Source organism: Mauremys reevesii, linkage group 15 (genome assembly GCF_016161935.1).
Source record: "Mauremys reevesii isolate NIE-2019 linkage group 15, ASM1616193v1, whole genome shotgun sequence".
Lineage (NCBI taxonomy): Eukaryota > Metazoa > Chordata > Testudines > Geoemydidae > Mauremys > Mauremys reevesii.
The window spans coordinates 6,664,423-6,683,139 of NC_052637.1; the positions used below are offsets into that span (position 1 = coordinate 6,664,423).

At 55.3% G+C, this 18,717-nt stretch overlaps 2 protein-coding genes across 3 annotated transcripts in view; both read right to left on the minus strand.

The window, feature by feature from the left end:
• Window positions 1-18,717, minus strand: part of LOC120383937 (E3 ubiquitin-protein ligase TRIM39-like) — a 961,691-nt gene that overhangs the window by 932,289 nt on the left and 10,685 nt on the right. Inside the window, exon 6 of one of the 2 annotated variants that reach the window (XM_039502263.1) lies at window positions 10,713-11,539. The exons of the other annotated variant lie outside the window; for it this stretch is intronic. Within the exon in view, the coding sequence (XP_039358197.1) occupies window positions 10,980-11,539 (560 nt within the window). The 3' untranslated portion in view covers window positions 10,713-10,979. Of the gene's footprint in view, window positions 1-10,712; window positions 11,540-18,717 lie in introns of those variants that run through there. 2 annotated transcript variants of the gene reach the window in all.
• Window positions 1-18,717, minus strand: part of LOC120383979 (butyrophilin subfamily 1 member A1-like) — a 275,840-nt gene that overhangs the window by 53,816 nt on the left and 203,307 nt on the right. The gene's annotated exons all lie outside the window — the stretch shown is intronic.

An 18,717-nucleotide genomic window follows, 5' to 3' on the forward strand; every position in this document is an offset into this window, starting at 1 on the left:
CTGAGGCAGCAAACAGTGGTTCTTGCCCGGTGTATCTCGCTCCAATAGACACACCAAGGTGGAGAAGCAGTTAAATGTTTATTTGAGTACTCAAATAACAGGATGCTCGGAGGCACACACACATCTCAAATCGAGCACCACAGACATAAGCTGTGTGCCTCTTCTTATACACAAGTCGAGCTAGGTATCCCTATTACCCCCCACTATCTACTCCCCCCTCCTATCCTATAAGTCCCCTCCCATATAATAGACACATTGTATAGCTAAGGATTACATTAAACAGGTTAAATCATTCTTGACAACAAGCAATTCATTTTCTTAGTAACTTTTCAGGGCTGTTAGGTTGGTTTACTTCTGAATTTATTACCGTTCCTCCCCCCCTCCTCCTCCTCCTAAACCAGAGACGAGTGGCCTCTTTTTACTATCTGCTGGTGCCAGTTACACTGATAAGAAGCTTTTACACATTCCATTCTCACTTCTAACCTAGGAGTTCAACTGAAGTTTAACATGGAGGGACTTTGGACAAGCACAAAATAACTTTGGCTCATTCAGGCCTAGTATAGATGCCTGATGCCACCAACACCAGCCCACATCCCCAGCCCTCTGCCCACCCTGACCCCTGCACCCTCCTCACACACTCCAGCTCCCTGCCCTGACCCCTGCACCCTCCCACGCACACAGCCCCCTGCCCTGACTCCTGCACATACCCCCATAGCCCACTGCATTCCCCCTGCCCTGACTCCTGAACCACTCCCACACACCCAGCCCCCTGTGCCTCCTCACACACACCCAGCCCCTGCCCTGACTCCTGAATCCCCCACATCCCCACCCCCATCCTGAGCACCAAACAGGAGCTCCTGCACCCCCACATTCCTACCTGCATCCCTTGCACCAAACAGGAGCTGCCCCAGGGAAGCTCTCCACAACCCAACCTCCTGCCCCAACCCTGAGCCCCTCCCTTACCCTAGCGCCTAGCCAGACCGCACACCCCAACTGTTTTTTTACAATATTTGGAAAGATCACTAAGTGGTCCGTAGAGACCCTCCGCGATTTTCAAGTGGTCTGTGGAAAAATAAGTTAGATTACAAGAACAATCAAGGTACCTCACTTTATTTTCATTTACTTGCTATTACTTATAGGAGGAGGATGAAGAAAAAAAGAATGAAAAACGGGGGTGAGCGGAGATGAGAATGTTGTTTTTCTTGTCTGGGTCCCAAGGAGGGCCCCCAAAAATGAAGCTGAGCACAGGGCTGGGGCGGCCCCACTAACTCTAAATCCACCACTGGCTGTCACGTCACCTGGGCTGGGGATACTGTGTTGAGTGATCCCCACAGTCTCCAACCTACCCGGGCAGTACGGCAGACATGGCCCTGCCCACCCACCCCTTGCTTCCCACGGCTTAAAGCTTAGCCCTCTCGCTTTTCAAAATGATTGCTTGCCCCTCCTGATTGCAAACCCCAGGCCGGCAGCGGTAGTTGTACTTCTGTGCCTGTGCTTAATTTGTGTTTTCGATGATTTACCTTCTAAAAAAAAATCTCGCATATCTCACACCCCAGAAAGGGCATCTCGCACCCCCCCCCAGGGGATGCGTGAACCCCAGGTTAAGAACCACGGCACTACACTGATAAGATCTGCATTTTAATTTAATTTTAAAAGAAGCTTCTTAAACATTTTAAAAACCTTGCTTACTTTACATACAATAGTTTAGTTATATAGTACAGACTTATAGAGAGAACTTCTAAAAACGTTAAAATGTATGACTGGCACACGAAACCTTAAATTAGAGTGAATGAACGAAGACTCGGCACAGCACTTCTGAAAGGTTGCAGACCCCTGCCCTAGGCACATGCCTACTGTGCTAATGGGAAATCGGGCCCTGGGAGGAGACTGAGGATGCATGAAGGACACCAGTATGGGGGGGCACCTCCATGCAGAATGACAAAGGCAGGTGCGGGGATGTCCCATATTCTGGTGATGTATCTGTGGCCACCCTAATTAGAAATGCAGATTTGTGTAAAGAACATCTGGGGATTGCCCTAGTGCTGTGCTAAACCTTTTCAGAGGCAATACCCGCTGGGTAGGTACCTCACTGTCCCATTCTCTGGTAAAGATCCTGGAAGCAGTGGATTCTGGGAGATTTCCAAAGGCTGAAGGTGGGGCTAATGGAACCACTTTGGCTGGTCCTTGCCCACATACACACTAGTGCAGTTCAGATTGACACAGGTCAGCACCACCCGGGAGTTATTTGCTACAATCCAGTCTAATCCCCCTGGCATTTGGCACAGTCCTGCGCTGTCTGGAGCCCTTTTATAGGTGGATTCAAGGGCTTGGGGGTCCACCCCAGTGTTTAGCCCAGTGATTTAGCCCAGTGATCTCCTCTAGTGCAGGCCAGCATCAGAGTTTAACCCCTGATGGAGCAACACAGGAATTCAGAATCCCAGTGAGAAACCTCATCTCCCTGCTGGGCCTGGGACCTTTATCAGATCTGCTGCCCCAGGCACCTGCTTCCTTAGCTGGTGCCTAAAGCCGGCCCTGGGTCCTGCAATCAGCCCCCTGTGCTGGTGGGGAAGGTCACTGGGGCTTCCCATGGACATCAGAATCCATCCCCCTGTCCTGACAAGCTTGCAGAACTGTGTGTCTGAGGAGTGATATTTAGGCTTGGGCAGAATTCATTTTATTTAATATATTATTTTGACAGATAAAATTTATTTTTAATTTTTTTATATTTATCTATTTCACAGTTGCACAGTTTTTATCAATTTAAATGTTCACAGTTGTGGGAATTTATGGGGGAGGTCAGACAATATTTTGGTCAGACGATAATTATTTAATGGCAGAAGATACTGAGATTCAAAAAGTTAAAACTTTGTAACCATTAAAACACAAATTGTCAGCATCACTTTTCAAAATATACCAAGTAAACATCCTTAAATCAAACTCTAATAACTTCTCATGCCGCATTTTTCTTACTGTGCCTATTTGTAAATTTAAGTTATTATCAGTGGAAATGCTGCAGCCTAATGCCTATTTCTGAGAGAAGCCCCCTCCTGCCTGTAATTGCTCTTGTTGTCCCTATTGCTTTCCTCATTTGGAGGGAAGTCCTGACTGCTCCGGCTCTGCCACTTTAAGGGTAAGAGCCTGAGAAGAAGTACAGGAAATCCACTCTGTGAAGAAAACAAAGACATGGCTTGGAGACAGGGAGGCAGGAAGGCAAATACATGGCTTCGAATGTCAGGAGCAGGAACCAACATTTCTAAGGATTTATGTCACTGAAGCAGAAAGCTCTGCAGTAAGGAATATTCAGGAAGGTTGATTCAGCAAAGCACTTATCTGTCCAGCCAGTGCAGCTCAGCAGAGGCTGGGGGAGAAGCATCTCTCTCTCCCGGGCCGCAGCAGTCCTGGAGCTGGCCTGCCCGAGCGTAGGGTGACCAGATGTCCCAATTTTATAGGGACAGTCCCGATTTTTGGGTCTTTTTCTTATATAGGCTCCTATTACCCCCCACCCCAATTTTTCACATTTGCTGTCTGGTCACCCTCCTGAGAGGCTAGTGGAGAGCAGGAGCTCACAAAGGTTCAGGCCAGTCACCTCCCAGAGGGAACTTTAATTCCTGCAGAGCGAAGGTTCCCCCTCTCCAGTGTAACAGAGAAAGTACAAACCTGTCTGCAGAGATCAGCTGGATTCCCAAAGGGCAGCTCTGGCTTGGCAGCCCCTGCGTTCCAACCTGTTACCTCAGCCCCGGAGTGGGGCTGGGAGAGAGACGCCTCTCTCTTCCCAGGGCCAGGGCAGCTCAGCAGGGGTTAGGAGAAAGGCATTGCTCTTTCGCCTCAGCAGCCCTACACACTCCAAACACCCTTCTATCCCTCACCCCCCCCCCCCACCGTCTTACATATGCATCCTCTCTGGGGTTCAGGTGCCTAATTAGTGGAGCCACACCTGCATGGCTCCAATAATTAGGTGTGCGGCACTTGATGCCCTCTTGTGCGGCCGCCCAGACATGCACCTTAGAGGGAAGACTGGTTCCCAGGTGGAGAAAAATTGGGAGTGCCCAGGGAAAATACCCAGCAGGAACCATCCCTCTATGGATGATCAACTGCTGAGGAATCCATCAGACCCTAAGGATATCTTTGAGGATATGTGTATGACTATATTAATAATGTGTGCATGGGCGGCAGGTTATATATTTGTGTGGGACCCGGGCCCCAGCAATATTCAGGGCTGGGCGCCCTGCTCCAGCAATAGTTGGAGCTGGGTCTCTTCCCGCCCCCCGGTCCTGCCTGGATCGGCCCCGGTCACCGTAGGTCTCCCCCTGCCGCCGCGACCCTGCCTGGAGCAGGTCCCAGCCCCCGCCTGCCCCCCCCCCCCCGCGTGTTCCCCCCGCTCCGCCGCGTTGTGTTGCGTCCCTGCCTGACAGAACGCAGCGCGCCTCTCCCCTGCCTGCTGCCCGGAGGGCTCCCAGCAGATTTGCTGTCTGCTGCCGCAGGGTCCTAGTGCCTGCCCTTCACCACTACTGGCAAGGCAGGCTGCCCTTACCCTGAGCCTCTCCAACCCCAAACCCTCAGCCCCAGCCAGAGCCCTCATTCCCCCCACACCCTAATCCTCTGCCCCAGCCCTGAGCACCCCCACATCATGAACCCCTCATCCCCTGCACCCTAATCCTCAGCCCCAGCCAGAGCCCTCATCCCCCTGCACCCTAATCCTCAGCCCCAGCCCTGAGCACCTCCACAGCATGAACCCCTCATCCCCTGCACCCTAATCTTCAGCCCCAGCCCTGAGCGCCCCCACATCATGAACCCCTCATCCCCAGCCCCACAGCCCTCACCCCACACTCCAAACCTCTGCCCTAGCCCTGAGCCCCCTCTTGCATCATGAACCCCTCATACACAGCCCCACAGCCCTCACCCCACACTCCAAACCTCTGCCCTAGCCCTGAGCCCCCTCCTGCATCATGAACCCCTCATCCTCAGCCCAACCCTCTTCCCTAGCCCTGAGCTCCCCGCATCATGAACCCCTCATCCACAGCCCTCACCCCACAGCCCAACCCTCTTCCCTAGCCCTGAGCCCCCCCGCATCATGAACCCCTCATCCACAGCCCTCACCCCACAGCCCAACCCTCTTCCCTAGCCCTGAGCCCCCCCGCATCATGAACCCCTCATCCACAGCCCTCACCCCACAGCCCAACCCTCTTCCCTAGCCCTGAGCCCCCTCCTGCATCATGTACCCCTCATCCTCAGCCCCACAGTCCTCACCCTGCACTCCCTCCTATCCCCAAACTCCCTCCCACTTCCCACACACCCCTTCCCAACCCCAAACTCCATCCCAAAGCCTGCACCCTTCACCTCCTCCTGCACACCCACCCCCTGCCCCAGCCCAGAGCCTGCACCCAGCACCCTTCCTGCACCCTAATCCCCAGCCCAGGATCTGCACCCCAGACCTCCCCCGCCGAGCCCCCTCCCAGAGCCTTAGGCAGGTGGGGGCAGAGTTGGGGGGGGCAGAGTTGGGGGCGGGTTCTGGGCCCCACCAAAATTTTTACAAACTTGCCACCCATGAATGTGTGCATGGGTATTCACAAGATTTAGATACACTTTGGTAATTATAATCTTGCTTGTGACTCTAATAAAACTCGTAATGCAGATTAGACGTGGCAGATGTATGTGTGGTCACTATCCGTGGTCTTCCTGAGTTCCTAGAGACCCTACATCTGAAACACGTAGCAGAGGTGACTTTCAATCTGTTGAGCTGGAAACTGTAGCAACCAGAGCCAAACCCAGAGTGATGTAAGACAACATCACTACATTTACTCTAAATAGAAAAGGCTACACTTCATATTTTAAGACTCTGAAATTACACTTTCTAGTGTCAGTGCTTTACCTTCCTCATCAGCATTTTATTTATTAGTGTAATTAACTAATGGCAGAAAGGTGTGATTGGACGTTTCTGGGGCACAGACCTTTACCAACATCAAGCTCCCTTCTACCTAATCCTGAATTGAGGTGATGCAGCCACAATTTTTAAAGGTGACCAGGAAAAGATCAAATAATGAGTTTGCTGATCGTTGTTTCCTTGGGATCAATAGAGGTGAAAAAGGCCTTCAAACTTTTTTATTCTTTTACTAATTAAAAATTCTGGTCTTAAGAACACTTGGCACAAAAGATCTGTTAGTTCAATATTCAGCACCTTCATCTGTGCTAGCAAAAAAGAATCCTGTGGCACCTTATAGACTAACAGACGTTTTGCAGCATGAGCTTTCGTGGGTGAATACCCACTTCTTCGGATGCAGTCTATAAGGTGCCACAGGATTCTTTTTTGCTTTTACAGATCCAGACTAACACGGCTACCCCTCTGATACTTCATCTGTGCTGAGAATCTGAGGCCAGGTTTCGAGTAGGAAATTAAGTGGATAGAACTACACCCCTCGGGGTGTGAAAAATCCACCCCCGATTGACACAGTTAAACTGATCTAACCCCTGTGTAAACCTGTCAACAGGGGAGGGCTTCTTCCAACACAGCTACCAGCTCACAGGGAAGTTGGTGCAGGGAGCATCTTCACTGACGTGCTACAGCAGCACAGCTGTGCCACTGCAGTGTTTTAAGTGTAGACTGGCCCTAAGAAAGCTCCAAATACACATGGTAGTTTCCCAACCAGCCACAGCAACAACAGGGGAGTGAAGGTATTTTAGGGAGAAAACTCAAGAGCAATTCATTTTTTAGGTGGAAAAATCCCTGCCAGGAATCTGTCAGGCCTCCCCTCTGTGACCTAGAGAATCACAAAAGGAAGCAGATCCCAGTTATTCTCTCCTCTTCAGGTCATCTTTAAGGAAAGGCCATTTTTAAAATTCTAGACACTCGTCTCCAGCTGCAGATGTTGCTGTTTTCTCTCTAATTCTTCCATTTGGAAATAAAATCCCCACTGATATCACCCCATTTCCTCTGGTTATTAATGTATGATGTAAAATCCTCTACAGTGAGAAGAACCTTGTCCCCCATGGTGACTGCCCAGCCCCAGCTGCTGCCTCCCCCAGCCCAACCCAGCTCCCCCCAACGTGTTCTGTGTTGTAATTGAAATAAATATTTTAAAATGTAGAAAAACATCCAAAAATATTTAATATATTTCAATTGGTATTCTACTGTTTAACAGTGCGATTAAAACTGTGATTAATCATGATTAATTTAAAATTGGTTTTGATAATTTAATTTTTTTAGTTAATTGAATGAGTTAACTGTGATTAATCACCAGACCTAATTCATAACAGTGACCACCCCAGTAGAGAGGAGTGCGGGATCCAGCCTTCCCGACTGCTCTCACTGTTGATGCTAGAGCACCAAGTGTGGCTGTGCTTTGCCGACAGAAGGCGCATAGTGTGAACATGCACAAGCGATGTAATTATACTGGTTTTTGATTGTCAGTGTAACTTGCATTGACAAAACACTAGTGTAGACAAGGCCTAACACCCCTCCCAAGGATCTTTCTAGCAGCTGGAAGAAAGTATAAAAGAGGAAGAGTGACATCATCACTTGCAGGGCCGGCTCTAGGTTTTTTGCCACCCCAAGCAAAAAAAATTTTGGCTGCCCCCCACCCCAGCCCTGGGCTCCTCACCACACCCCATGCTGCCCCAGCCCTGGGCTCCACCCTTCCCCCCCACCATTGCCCCCACCACACCTCCTGCCGCCCCAGCCCTGGGCTCTCCCCCACTCCACATGCACCCTCCTTCCGCCACAGCCCTGGGTAGGTCATTCAGCAGGAATTTTGGATGTGCACAGAACACAGGCAAGATTGGTTCCATATGGTTACAGAGCTGCAGTAAGGTGGAACAATTTTCAGCTTGTGTGATTGGAGGAGATCTGGATGCATATTATAAGACTGTCCTCCATAAATGAGGAAAAGTTGAGGTGCCTTTATTATTCTTTTGTTCCACTCTTTGTTTCTATGGGGAATTTGCCAATGCAATATCACAGTCTTCCTTTTAAACAAAACAAACAAACAAACAAGCAAACAAACAAGGCAATGGCTGTTGAAAATAGCAATTCCAGTCCTAATAACCACTGGGAAGCATTTCTTGCTCAATTTTATCCTACATTTCTACAGCAAATTACAGTGGATCAGTATATTTGATTTGGGAGAAATGAAGTAACAGCTGCCCAAACGGAGCCTGAGCAATCCTGAATTTCGAGGTGTTCAAATCTGGAAGGCAGGTGCTGGGGGGGCAGGGAGCTGTGGCTTCGCGGGGGAGCACAGCAGCATAATCATCTCCCGGTGGGTGCTAAGGGGACGGAGGGGAGATGCCATAACATGTGTGTCTCCTTCCCTCCTCCCTCTACAGGCGCAGTCCCTTTGTTGTAAGGTAGCACAGCACAGAGTGGCAGCGCAAGGGGCAGCTCCATCCCCCACTGAACAACGATGAAAAATGTTTGCTGCCTCCTGAAGAACATTGCAAAAGAAAGGGCTACATTTTCTTTTAGTTTTAGAAAGTATTTGCTTATATGGCTTATAGTTCCAAGAGTGCTGCTGCACAGGGTGCAGGCAGGGATGCCAGCAATGCCCCTCTGCTATGCACATCGGCCAAACAGGACAGTCTCTACAGAAAAGGATAAATGGACACAAATCAGATACTAGGAATGGCAATATAAAAAAACCTGTAGGAGAACACTTCAATCTCCCTGGCCACACAATAGCAGATTTAAAGGTGGCCATCCTGCAGCAAAAAAACTTCAGGACCAGACTTCAAAGAGAAACTGCTGAGCTCCAGTTCATCTGCAAATTTGACACCATCAGGTCAGGATTGAACAAAGACTGTGAATGGCTTGCCAACTACAAAAGCAGTTTCTCTCTGTAAGCTGGCGAGTCGGGGCTCAACCCTCCTGCTGGGCCGGAGGGGAGCCACACCGACTCGCCCCTTGTCCCCTCTACGTGGGAAGTCCAGGCCCTCTGGAGCAGGGGGGCTGGATAACAGCAATCAGTCTCAATATAAGTCCAGGTTCAGACCCTCAGGCAGGGGCCGCACAAGGCACACAGTCACTAAGTATACGCCCCGGCCCTCAGTTAGGGCGGGCAGCCGGACAGCAGTCCTTGGGCGCAGACCCTTATAGCAGGAGCCGGGCACCCGCACAGTCAGTATAAGCTCAGGCCTCTGGAGCGGGGGCTGGGCAACAGCAAAGTCAATACAGGCCCAGGCCTCTGGAGCGGGGGCTGGGCAACAGCAAAGTCAATACAGGCCCAGGCCTCTGGAGCGGGGGCTGGGCAACAGCAAAGTCAATACAGGCCCAGGCCTCTGGAGCGGGGGCTGGGCAACAGCAAAGGTAATTGCAGGCTTCCGTGCCTGAGCGCTGAGGTGAGGGGGAAACTGCCACCCGCGAGTGGGGTGGCAGGGGGAACACAGGCCTGCCCACTCCACTGTGTTCCAGCCCGGGGCCCTATTAGCGGCTCTCACGGCCGCTGGTCAGTGGGGTCCTGACCGCAACACACTGACATGGGCACCTCAGTGTCCGTAGCCTGACAGGGGTCGGCTATCCCCGGGCTACACTCCATATCCCCCTCGGGGCCTACCTGCACACTTGTACCAGGTTCGGGCCAGTCAAAGGTCCTCGGCTCCTCCGGGTCCGGGCTTGCGGGGAGGTCTGGTAGCACCTCCGGAAAGTCCGGCCAGGCCTGCTCCGGCAGCTCCTCCGGGTAGCAGGGCCGGGGAAGCCCCGGCGGCTCCCGCCGGGCGCGAGGCGATCGGCGGCTCGTCCCAGTACCGGTCACGGGGCAGCTCTGGCGGCTCCTCCTCGTAGTGGGTGCGGGGAAGCGGAGGCCAGTCTGGGCAGCTGCCTTGGTTCCTGGAGGGCTCCCAGTCAGGAGCTCCCGCCGGCACGTCTGCTCCCGGCGGCTGCTGGCTCCTGACTGAGCTCTGGCATCTTCCTTTTATACTTCCTGTCCCGCCCCTTGACTTCCGGGGGGCGGGAACAGGAAGTGGTGTCTCAGCCCACTTGGGCGTCTGGCCGGGAGCTCCCTCTGCTGGGCCGGAGGGGAGCCACACCGACTCGCTACACTCTCCCTTGGTGTTCACACCTCAACTGCTAGAAGAGGGCCTCATTCTCCCTGATTGAACTAACGTCGTTATCTCCAGCCTGCTTCTTGCTTGCATATTTATACCTGCCTCTGGAAATTTCCACCACATGCATCCAATGAAGTGGGCATTCACCCACGAAAGCTCATGCCTCAAAACGTCCGTTAGTCTATAAGGTGCCATAGGACTCTTTTCTGCTTTTAATTCTATCATTTTTTCAACTATTAATTTTCAAAGGTGTAGTGCAGCAGGTGGGTGTATGTGCCCTGCCTGCCAGAGAGAACCAGTCAAGACAATAAGGCGGGGGGGGGGGGGTGAAAGAGAGAGAGAGAGCAGCTACACATGTGTGTAGTTGTGATGTTTATGACACATGTACATTGTAACCGAACAACCCAGTCTGACAATTTAATAGTTTATTTTGTTAAGATAAAAATTTTGGATTTCTTGAAATTCCACAGTTGAAATACAAATGACATTATTTAGAGAAGTTAAACTTCACTATAGATTTGAGGGAAAGATAAAAAATGTAAATAATTCCATTTCTACAAATATATTTAGATGCTTGTTTTTTAAATACTGTTGAAATGTAAAGTAAAATATTCTTGTATTTACACCTTGTTACAACAATATTTTCTAGTTAAAATAATCTTTTTTCTTTCATATTTTATATTGAGATTTCACAGGGGTAGAAAATTCCGGCCAGAGTGAATGACCCCATCCCCCACCATCTGCTACCCCTGGGGCAGGGGACGGGGAAGGTGGGGGCTGGGGGTTCCCAGGTGTCCGGTTTTCGACTGGAAGCTCCAGCTGAAAAGGGAAACTGGCAGCGTCCGGTCAGCACAGAAAGTCCAGTTGCTGCAGTAACTGGCCCCCACCACTGGGGGTGGGAAGAGCAGCTGGGCTGGGAGGGGCCAGTCTGTGCCGCGGGGTCACTGTCAGGGACCGAGATTCCCTCCGGCCTGAGCTGGGACCGGGCAGATTATCAGGGGAGCCGCGTTTGTACCCCCAGCGTTGAGACCAGGATAGAAATAAGGACGGAGCTTCCCGGAGAAGGTGCCAGTGAAAGTGAAGAGATGGGACCTGTTAGTCACATTGTAAAACGAGACCTCGCCCGCCTCATAGTCCAGGAAAATCCCCACCCGGCTGGGCCTGACGCTCACGGGGAGGGGGGTCGAGGGGGAGGTGCGGGCCTCATATCCCCCATCCCTCAGCCACACGACCCAGTGTCCATTCCTAGGTGAGAGTCTGACCTGCCCCTTCCTGCTCACAGATTCCCTACAAACCCCCAGTACCCACTCAGTCTTGTCTCCCACCTCCACCTCCCAGTAACGCCTCCCGCCCGCGAACCCCTCAGCGCCCAGAATTTCAGGGTACGTATCAAATCTCTCAGGGTTGTCGGGCAGATCCTGGCGTTTTTCTCCGAGTCTCACACGTTTCCGATCCTCCGACAGGACGAGTTTGGGATGAGCCGAGTCTGGATCCAGAGTCACGTCCACTGGGGAGAGAGTCACAGAGTCAGGACTAGGGGCAGGGGCTGGTCACTGAGATCAAAGGGAAATTAACCTGCAGCCCCGTTAATCACTGGGGGGGGAGGGGTTGTGGCCTGAGGGGAGTCAGAGCCCCTCTGCCTGTGAGGAAACAATGCGGGACGGGGCAGGCGGCGCGGGGGAGGGTTTGGAAGGTGTCAGGGGAGGCGGGGGAGGGGAGGTGACTGATGCTGGGAGAGGAAAGGGGAGGGGAGGTGACAGGAGCAGGGGAGGAGGGAGGGACATGGGGTGGGGCAGGCACAAGGGCTATGGGGTGATAAGGGAAGAGAGGGGCACCAGGACGACAGGGGTGTGAAGGGAAGGGCAGGTTCCAGGGGCTGCAGGGGAGAGGGGAGGAGGGTGGGCTCCTTGGGAGCAGAAGGGGACAGACCCGAGGAGGCTGCGGGGGCAAGGGAAGGGGCAGGCACCAGGGGGCAGAGGGGGGTGAGGGAATGGGGGAGCTCCAATGGGGCAGGGGAAATCAAGGGCAGAATGAGCTGCCAGGGGGTGAGATGATGAGAAGTGGGGGAGGTGGAATCATGGGGGAGCGAATGAACAGGCATTGGTGCCAAAGGGGCAGAATGGGGGAGGGAGCAGGTGAGCAGAAGGGGGCAGAGAGGGGGTGTGGAGAAGGGCAGGCCCTAGGGGGCAGAGGTGTGTGCAGGGAGATGTGGGCACCAGGGGCAGAGGGAGGATGAAGGAGGGTGGGGCCCAGAGGTTAGGAGAGGGGAGGGGAGGGGTGGGGCAGTGCTGAGGTGAGGGGAAGGGCTGAGACCAGGGGACCCAAAGGCGGGTGAGGGAAGGGACTTGCACCAGGGAGGCAGATGGGGCCAGGGTAGAGCTGGGACTTGGGGCACAGGAGGAGCTGGCACCAGGGAACTGGAGGGGTGGTGAGAGGTGCAGGTGTCATGGAGCCAGAGGGGGAGGGGAGGGGCAGGGGTGAGAAATAAAGAGAAGGTGGCATGGGTGATGGTGGCAGAGGGGCGAGAGGTCAGTGGGGCAGAGGGTGGGGAGGGGCTGGGCACCAGGAAGGAAGGGGCCAAGGGGAGGGTCAGGTGTTGGGGGGCAGGAGGAGGAAGGAAGGGGCAGGCAGCAGGAGGGTGCGGGGGGAGGGGTAGGGCAGGTGCCAGGGGATTGAGGGTTGAGCAGAAGGGCAGGCACAGGGAGGGCAGAGGACAGGAGGGACAAGCACCAGGGGGCAGAGAGGGGTGAGAGGCAGGGCAGGTGGGCAGAGGAGGTGCTAGGAGAGGGATTGGGGAGAGGCAGGTGCCAGGGGGTCAGAGTGGGGCTAGAGGAGGGGTGGGCACAGGGGGGTGAGGGAAGGGGCGGGTGCCAGGGGTCAGAGAGGGTGGGGAGAGGGGCAGGTGTCAGGAGGGCTGAGGGGAGTAAGAAGGGTGAAAGTCAGGACAGCAGAGGAGGGTGAGGGGAGGGGTGGGAGACATGGCACAGAGGAGGGAAAGGGGAGAGGTGGACGCCAGGACATAGCGGAGGTGTGAAGTAATGGGAGGGCTCCAGGGAGCAGATGATGTTTGGGGAGAGGGGCAGATGCCAGGAGGGCAGGGGGAGAAGGGATGGGCTGTTCCAGTGGGGCAGAGATGGGTGGAGGGCAGGGGCATGTGCCAGGGAGGCAAAGTGGGAGTAGAGGGGCAGGGGCCCAGGGGAGCAGAAAGGGAGTGAGAAGAGAGGGAGGGATGTTGTTGAGGGGTCAGAATAGATGCAGGGTCCAGGGTCCCTCACAGGGCTGAGGGAAGGGTAAGGGAGGGGCGGCAGCCAGAGAAGGGGGAGGGAGAGGCAGGGCCCAGGGAATCTCTGTTGCTTTCGGGCCATGTGTGGTTGGTTTCTCGCTCAGAGCAGGTCAGTGCTGTCCCCACACACACTGGGGGTGCAGCCCTGCCCCAGGGGGAGCAGCTGGGACTCTCCATGCTGGAAGGCCCCACAGGCCCCACCTTCCAGCCAGGGAAACCCCACAGCCAGGCTCTCCCCTTGCCGGGCTGAGTCCCACCCCCACGGGGGCAGTTGCCTGGATTGGGCTCACTTGGGGGGCATTACAGTGGAAGATTTGGGGGGGGGGTATAAATGTGCACTAATGGGCTGTTGCTAATGAGGCCAGGGCAGTGGGGAAGGGAAGGGGCATTTCCCCACTTACTGCCCCCTCCATCTGGGAGAAACTGCACCGGGGACCAGTCCCAGTTCACACCTGCACAGCGCGTCTACACTAGGGGTTTGCACCGGTGCAGCTACATCAGTGCAAGGAAACCCCGGCAGACATGGCCTGAGACACTGCTGTGCCAGGGGCCGTAACCCCTCCCCTCACTGGGGTTATGGATCAATAATTACAGGGTCACTGGAGCAGAGGATCTGGACTCTGGGCTCTCAGATGGGGGCCCGACCCACTGGGCTGCAGAGTCATTTTCACCCCCACACTCTGGCCCAGTGCCCATGGCAGTGTTTAGACACAGGGGGATGTCATCAGACACCTGGAGCCCAGCGGTTCAAGCTTTCATGGCATCACCCAGGGGGATTGAACCTGGGGCTCCCAGCTGAGGGCCCAGCCACTGGGCTAAAGGCTACAAGGGAAGCGGCGGCACCTTCTTCTCTTAATTGAAACTAGTCAGCAAACCCGACATGGATTCACGAATAGTTTCTGTTGATCCGAAATATAATTTTGCAGCAAATAAACTATTTGTCCAAAACATTTCACCCAGCTCCACTGCAAACCTGTCTGAGCAACTTAGGAGCCCCAATCCCAGTGACTTGCAATGAGAGACTGTCAACATCCCCAGAAACGCAGTTACAGGCAGGCCGGGCTCCGGACATCAGCGATGAAACACTCCAGAGCTGCTGTTTAATTTGCCCTTTGCAGACAAATGCCCCCTGGACCCCTGATCTCACCCCCACAAATCAGGCTGAAAATGGAGACTTGGCTCCAGCCTGAACTCTCTGCCCAGAGCCATTTGTCCCATGGACGATGCTAGCGGCACAGACCCTCTGCAGCTGCACCTGGGCATCTCCCAGGGCGGATAACAGTCACAGAGACCGTCTCAGAGCCCCAGGAGTTCAGGTGTCTCCATCTAACAACTGCGTCAGCCAACCCCCTCGCTCCAATTAACCAGCCCTGGGACAGACACGCTGGGAACTTTCACACCCAGACTCTGGCGACACTTTGGGTCCTTCTACACAGCCTGCAGCAGCGAGTCTTGGAACAGGGTGGACAGATTCAGGCTGGCGGGGCTCCCTCTTTGGAATTAAAAATAGCCACATAGATTTTCAGGTTCTGGCTGGAGCTCAGGCTCTGAAGCCCAGGGAGGAGCCAGGTCTGCCCCTCACAGTGCAAGACGGGACATTGTCTGTGTCCACATCCCCTTCACCCCCTTCCTGGGACGTGGAATAGCAGCCCCAGGGCCCCTCCCTTCACCCCCAGTGCAGGGGAGTGAGAGCCCTCAGCCTCCTGGGCAGTGGGGCCTCCCAGCACAGGTTTCTGGGTGAGCGTGAAAGTGTCTCCACACAGAGAGCTCTGTGCACCCGGCAAATACACAGATGTGCCCGTGGATCAGGATCCGGGATGGTGCTCTCCCCGGGAGTGATGGAAGCTCCCTAAAAGTAGAGGGGTCACCCACTCGTGCCAGCCCTTCTCCCCGAGCTCCTGTCCCCGCACCTCTGAACCCTCACTCTCACACTGCCCCTTCTTCCTGAGCCCCTGCCTTCACACCACCTCTTCCCCAACACCCAGACCCCCTGGTCTCTCCTCTCGGCCCCCTCCCCCATCCTCGCTCACCCTTATGGCTGGTAAAAAGTGGGAGGGAACAGCCCTCCCATTGGTAAAAGTGATGGGGCCATGGTCCCCCTCTTCCAGTGCCCCTTACTCACTCCCCAACCCCAGTAGGAGAAGACCCTTGGGGCAGTGTCAGTGAGTTCGGTGCTGAGGATACGAATTGGGTTTTACACCCCGGCTGCTGGAGCTCTGTGTATCGAGGGTATAAGGAAACAGAGGACGTGTCAGCTCCCCACTGTCCTGCCAACATGGCTCAGCCCTGACAGCTGCAGGAGCCTCTCCCTGGGGAGGAATCGTCCCTGCAGCCCCTTCAGGCCTTGGCCTCCCTCCGGAGGTGCCTGGTGAGGCTGGCGTTAAGGTGAGTTACAATGTGAGCTCCTGTCCACTGGGAACTGGACTCTGAGCCTGGGCACTCCCAGCCATTCAGTGTGATACCAGCGATGCTCAGGCTTGGAGACACAGAGGACCTGTCCAAGGAGCAATGGGCACAATCTGCAGCAAGGGAGGTTGAGGCTGGAGATGAGGAAACACTTTTTAATTCTCAGGGCCGTGAAGCTCTGGATCTGGCTCCAAGGGAGGTTGTGGGATCCCCGTCACTGGAGGTTTGTAAGAACAGGTTGGACAAATCCCTGCCCGGGATAGTCTAGTACCTGACCTAGCGTGGGGGGCTGGACTAGGTGACCTCTCGAGGGCCCTTCCAGCCCTGCATTGCTCTGATGCCAGCTTACAGCAGTTCCTGGGGCTGGGCCCAGGGCCCTGGGGGCTCTAAGCCTGGTGAGTGGCAGGTGACAGAGTTAACACTGTTAGTGACCATGGCAGCTGGCAGCTCAGCGTCCCTGCCAGGGGCCTGGGCTGGCATGTGGCTGCCGGTACCTGGCTCAGCAGGGAGTTACTGGGCCATGTGGACAGGACCTAGGGTTGGCACCTGTCCATAGGGTTGCCAGGCATCTGTTTTTTTATTGGAACGCCTGGTCGAAAAGGGACCCTGGCGGCTCCGGTTGGCACAACCGACTGGGACATTAAAAGTCTGGTCAGTGGCGCAGTGGGGGCCCGGGGCTAAGGCAGGCTCCCTGCCTGCCTAGGTCCATGCAGCTCCTGGAAGTGGCCACCAATTTACTTCCCTGGAGTTTGAAACTTTTCTAGCAGAACATAACCAAGTGTCAGCCATGGTCAAGCCTCCCTTTGAATACAGGTTGGCTCTGGGGGTGGGAGGAAATGTATCAAGAGGGCTGGTCCTTTTAGGGGAGTCAGGGACCAGACTACCTGTGACAGGTCCCTGTAAGGGAGAATGAGACAACCCAGACCAACCTGGAAGTAATTAAATCCCTAGGTGGCTAGTCGGCAGCGAAACAGCGAATGAGGCTGATAAAGGGTTTCCAGGGCTCAGCTGAAGGGATCCTAGGGACAGGAAGCTGCTGAGGAGAGGAGCTCCCAGGAGAGCTCACAGAGCAAGGAGCCTGGAAGGGGCTCCTAGAGCAGTGCTCCCCAAACTGTGGGTTGTGCCCCCCTAGAGGGTGTGTAGGAACATTTGGGGGGCCTGACAGGGCCTGGACCAGCCCCCATGGGTGGTGGGAAGGGAATGTCACCCAGCCCTGCTCTGCCCCCAGCTCCACTCCGGCCCCACCCTCAGCCCCAGCTGCATCTCGGGCCCCGACTTCAGCCACCGACTCCCGGCCCTGCTCCAGGCTGAGAACCCAGCTGCAGCCCCAGCCCCAAACATGGTTCTACCCCGGGCTGAAGCCCCCAGCTCCCGGCCCCAACCGCGGGTCCACTCCCAGCCACGGCCCCCAGCTTCTGGCCCCAACTGGAGCCCCGTTCCTGGCCCAGCTCTTGACAACAGCTCTCACGGCTGGGGCGCAAACCAGGTAAGGAAGGGCTTGACCAAAACAGTTTGGAGATCACTGTCCTAGGCAGAGGAGCTCCCCTAAGAGATGCCAGAGATGACAATGACAGCAGCAGCTGTAGCAGGACAGAACCCTGGAGAGCTGCCCCTGGCTGGAGAAAGTGGATGCAGAGAATAAAGGCACAGTCTGAAATGACCCAGCTCCAGGAGGGAGGGCTGGAGTCATCTGATTCCACTATGGAAACTAATCCAAGTCCAGCTTCTGGAAGGACTGAGGGCTCCTGACTTGAGGACAGTGAGGAGCTGCAGTGAGAGCTGGAGGCTGGAGCAGAGTGAGGGAAAAGATTTTATTTCGGGGTTTACTTGGACTCAGAGTGGACCCCAGGAGGGGACTTTTCTCTCAGATCTTTTGGACTGTGGGGCGTAATTTAAGGAGTGCTGAAGAGGGTAAACTGAGGCAAGAAACTTGCCAAGATACCCTGAAATGGCTGAGGCTGGTATCAATAACAACACTCACTGCCCAGCTCCTAAGGTCTGCATGACAGTGCGGGGCCTTCCCCATTGCACACAGGGACCCTGAAGCGCAGGAAGCCCTGGTTACTCTGCCCCACACATTTTCCCAGAGACTCCCCTGAGCTGCCGGTCCTGGGTCCCTGGGGTCAGAGCACAGGCAGTCGAGTGGCACTGACCGGCCGGGGCTGCTGGGGTGGGTGGAAGGAAAGGGTTAATCTCAGTGCGGTGGCACTTTGCTGACCAGCCCGGGCTGGTCTCTGCCCTCTGGGTGCAGCTCAGGGCGTGTGTCTCTGAGCAGGTCCCTGCCCACTCACCCGCCATTTGCCCCAGACACAGAGAACCCAGGTGCTGAGGGAAGGAACAGCCCCAGCAGCCGCATTGGCCCTGGCCCGTGCCGAGCCTGCGAGCGCAGCAGCAGAGGCAGCGGCAGAGAGAGGGGCTCAGCCACTGAGAGCAGCAGCGTCCCCACCCGCAGGGGAGGGGTCAGCGCTGGGACAACGGGACGGGCTGGGTCGGGGCTGGGAGCTCTGGCAGCGAGCGCGGTGACCCTGCTGGAGACCCTGGGCCTGGCCAGCCTGGAGCAGCCAGCGAGTGACTCAGGGCCTGGGACCCTGCCCAGGAAGGGGCTTCTGGGGGGCTGACAGGAGGCTCCCCAGGGGCTGGTGACCCCCTAGAACGAGGCACTGAGGTGACTGGCTCAGGGTCCCGACAGGCTCAGGGGCCAGGGGTGTGGAATGGCCCAGAGCCCAGCCGTGTTCGGGGTCCAGTGGGCAGAGACTGTGCTGGGCTGGGGGCAGTGAACGGGGAGGGGAGCAGGGATGTGCTGGCTCCAGCCCATCACAGACAGGAAGCTGCTTCCCCCACAGCCTGGGGTTCCTGCTCCCTGGAGCCCTGAGATCCTGGCCCTGCAGCGAGCACCGACTCCGCAGCCTCCATCTGCCGGGACAGACACACCCAGCTTGGCCCCTTCCACTGATCCCTGCTGGGGGGAGTAGGGGGTGGGAGGAGAGGAGCGGGGG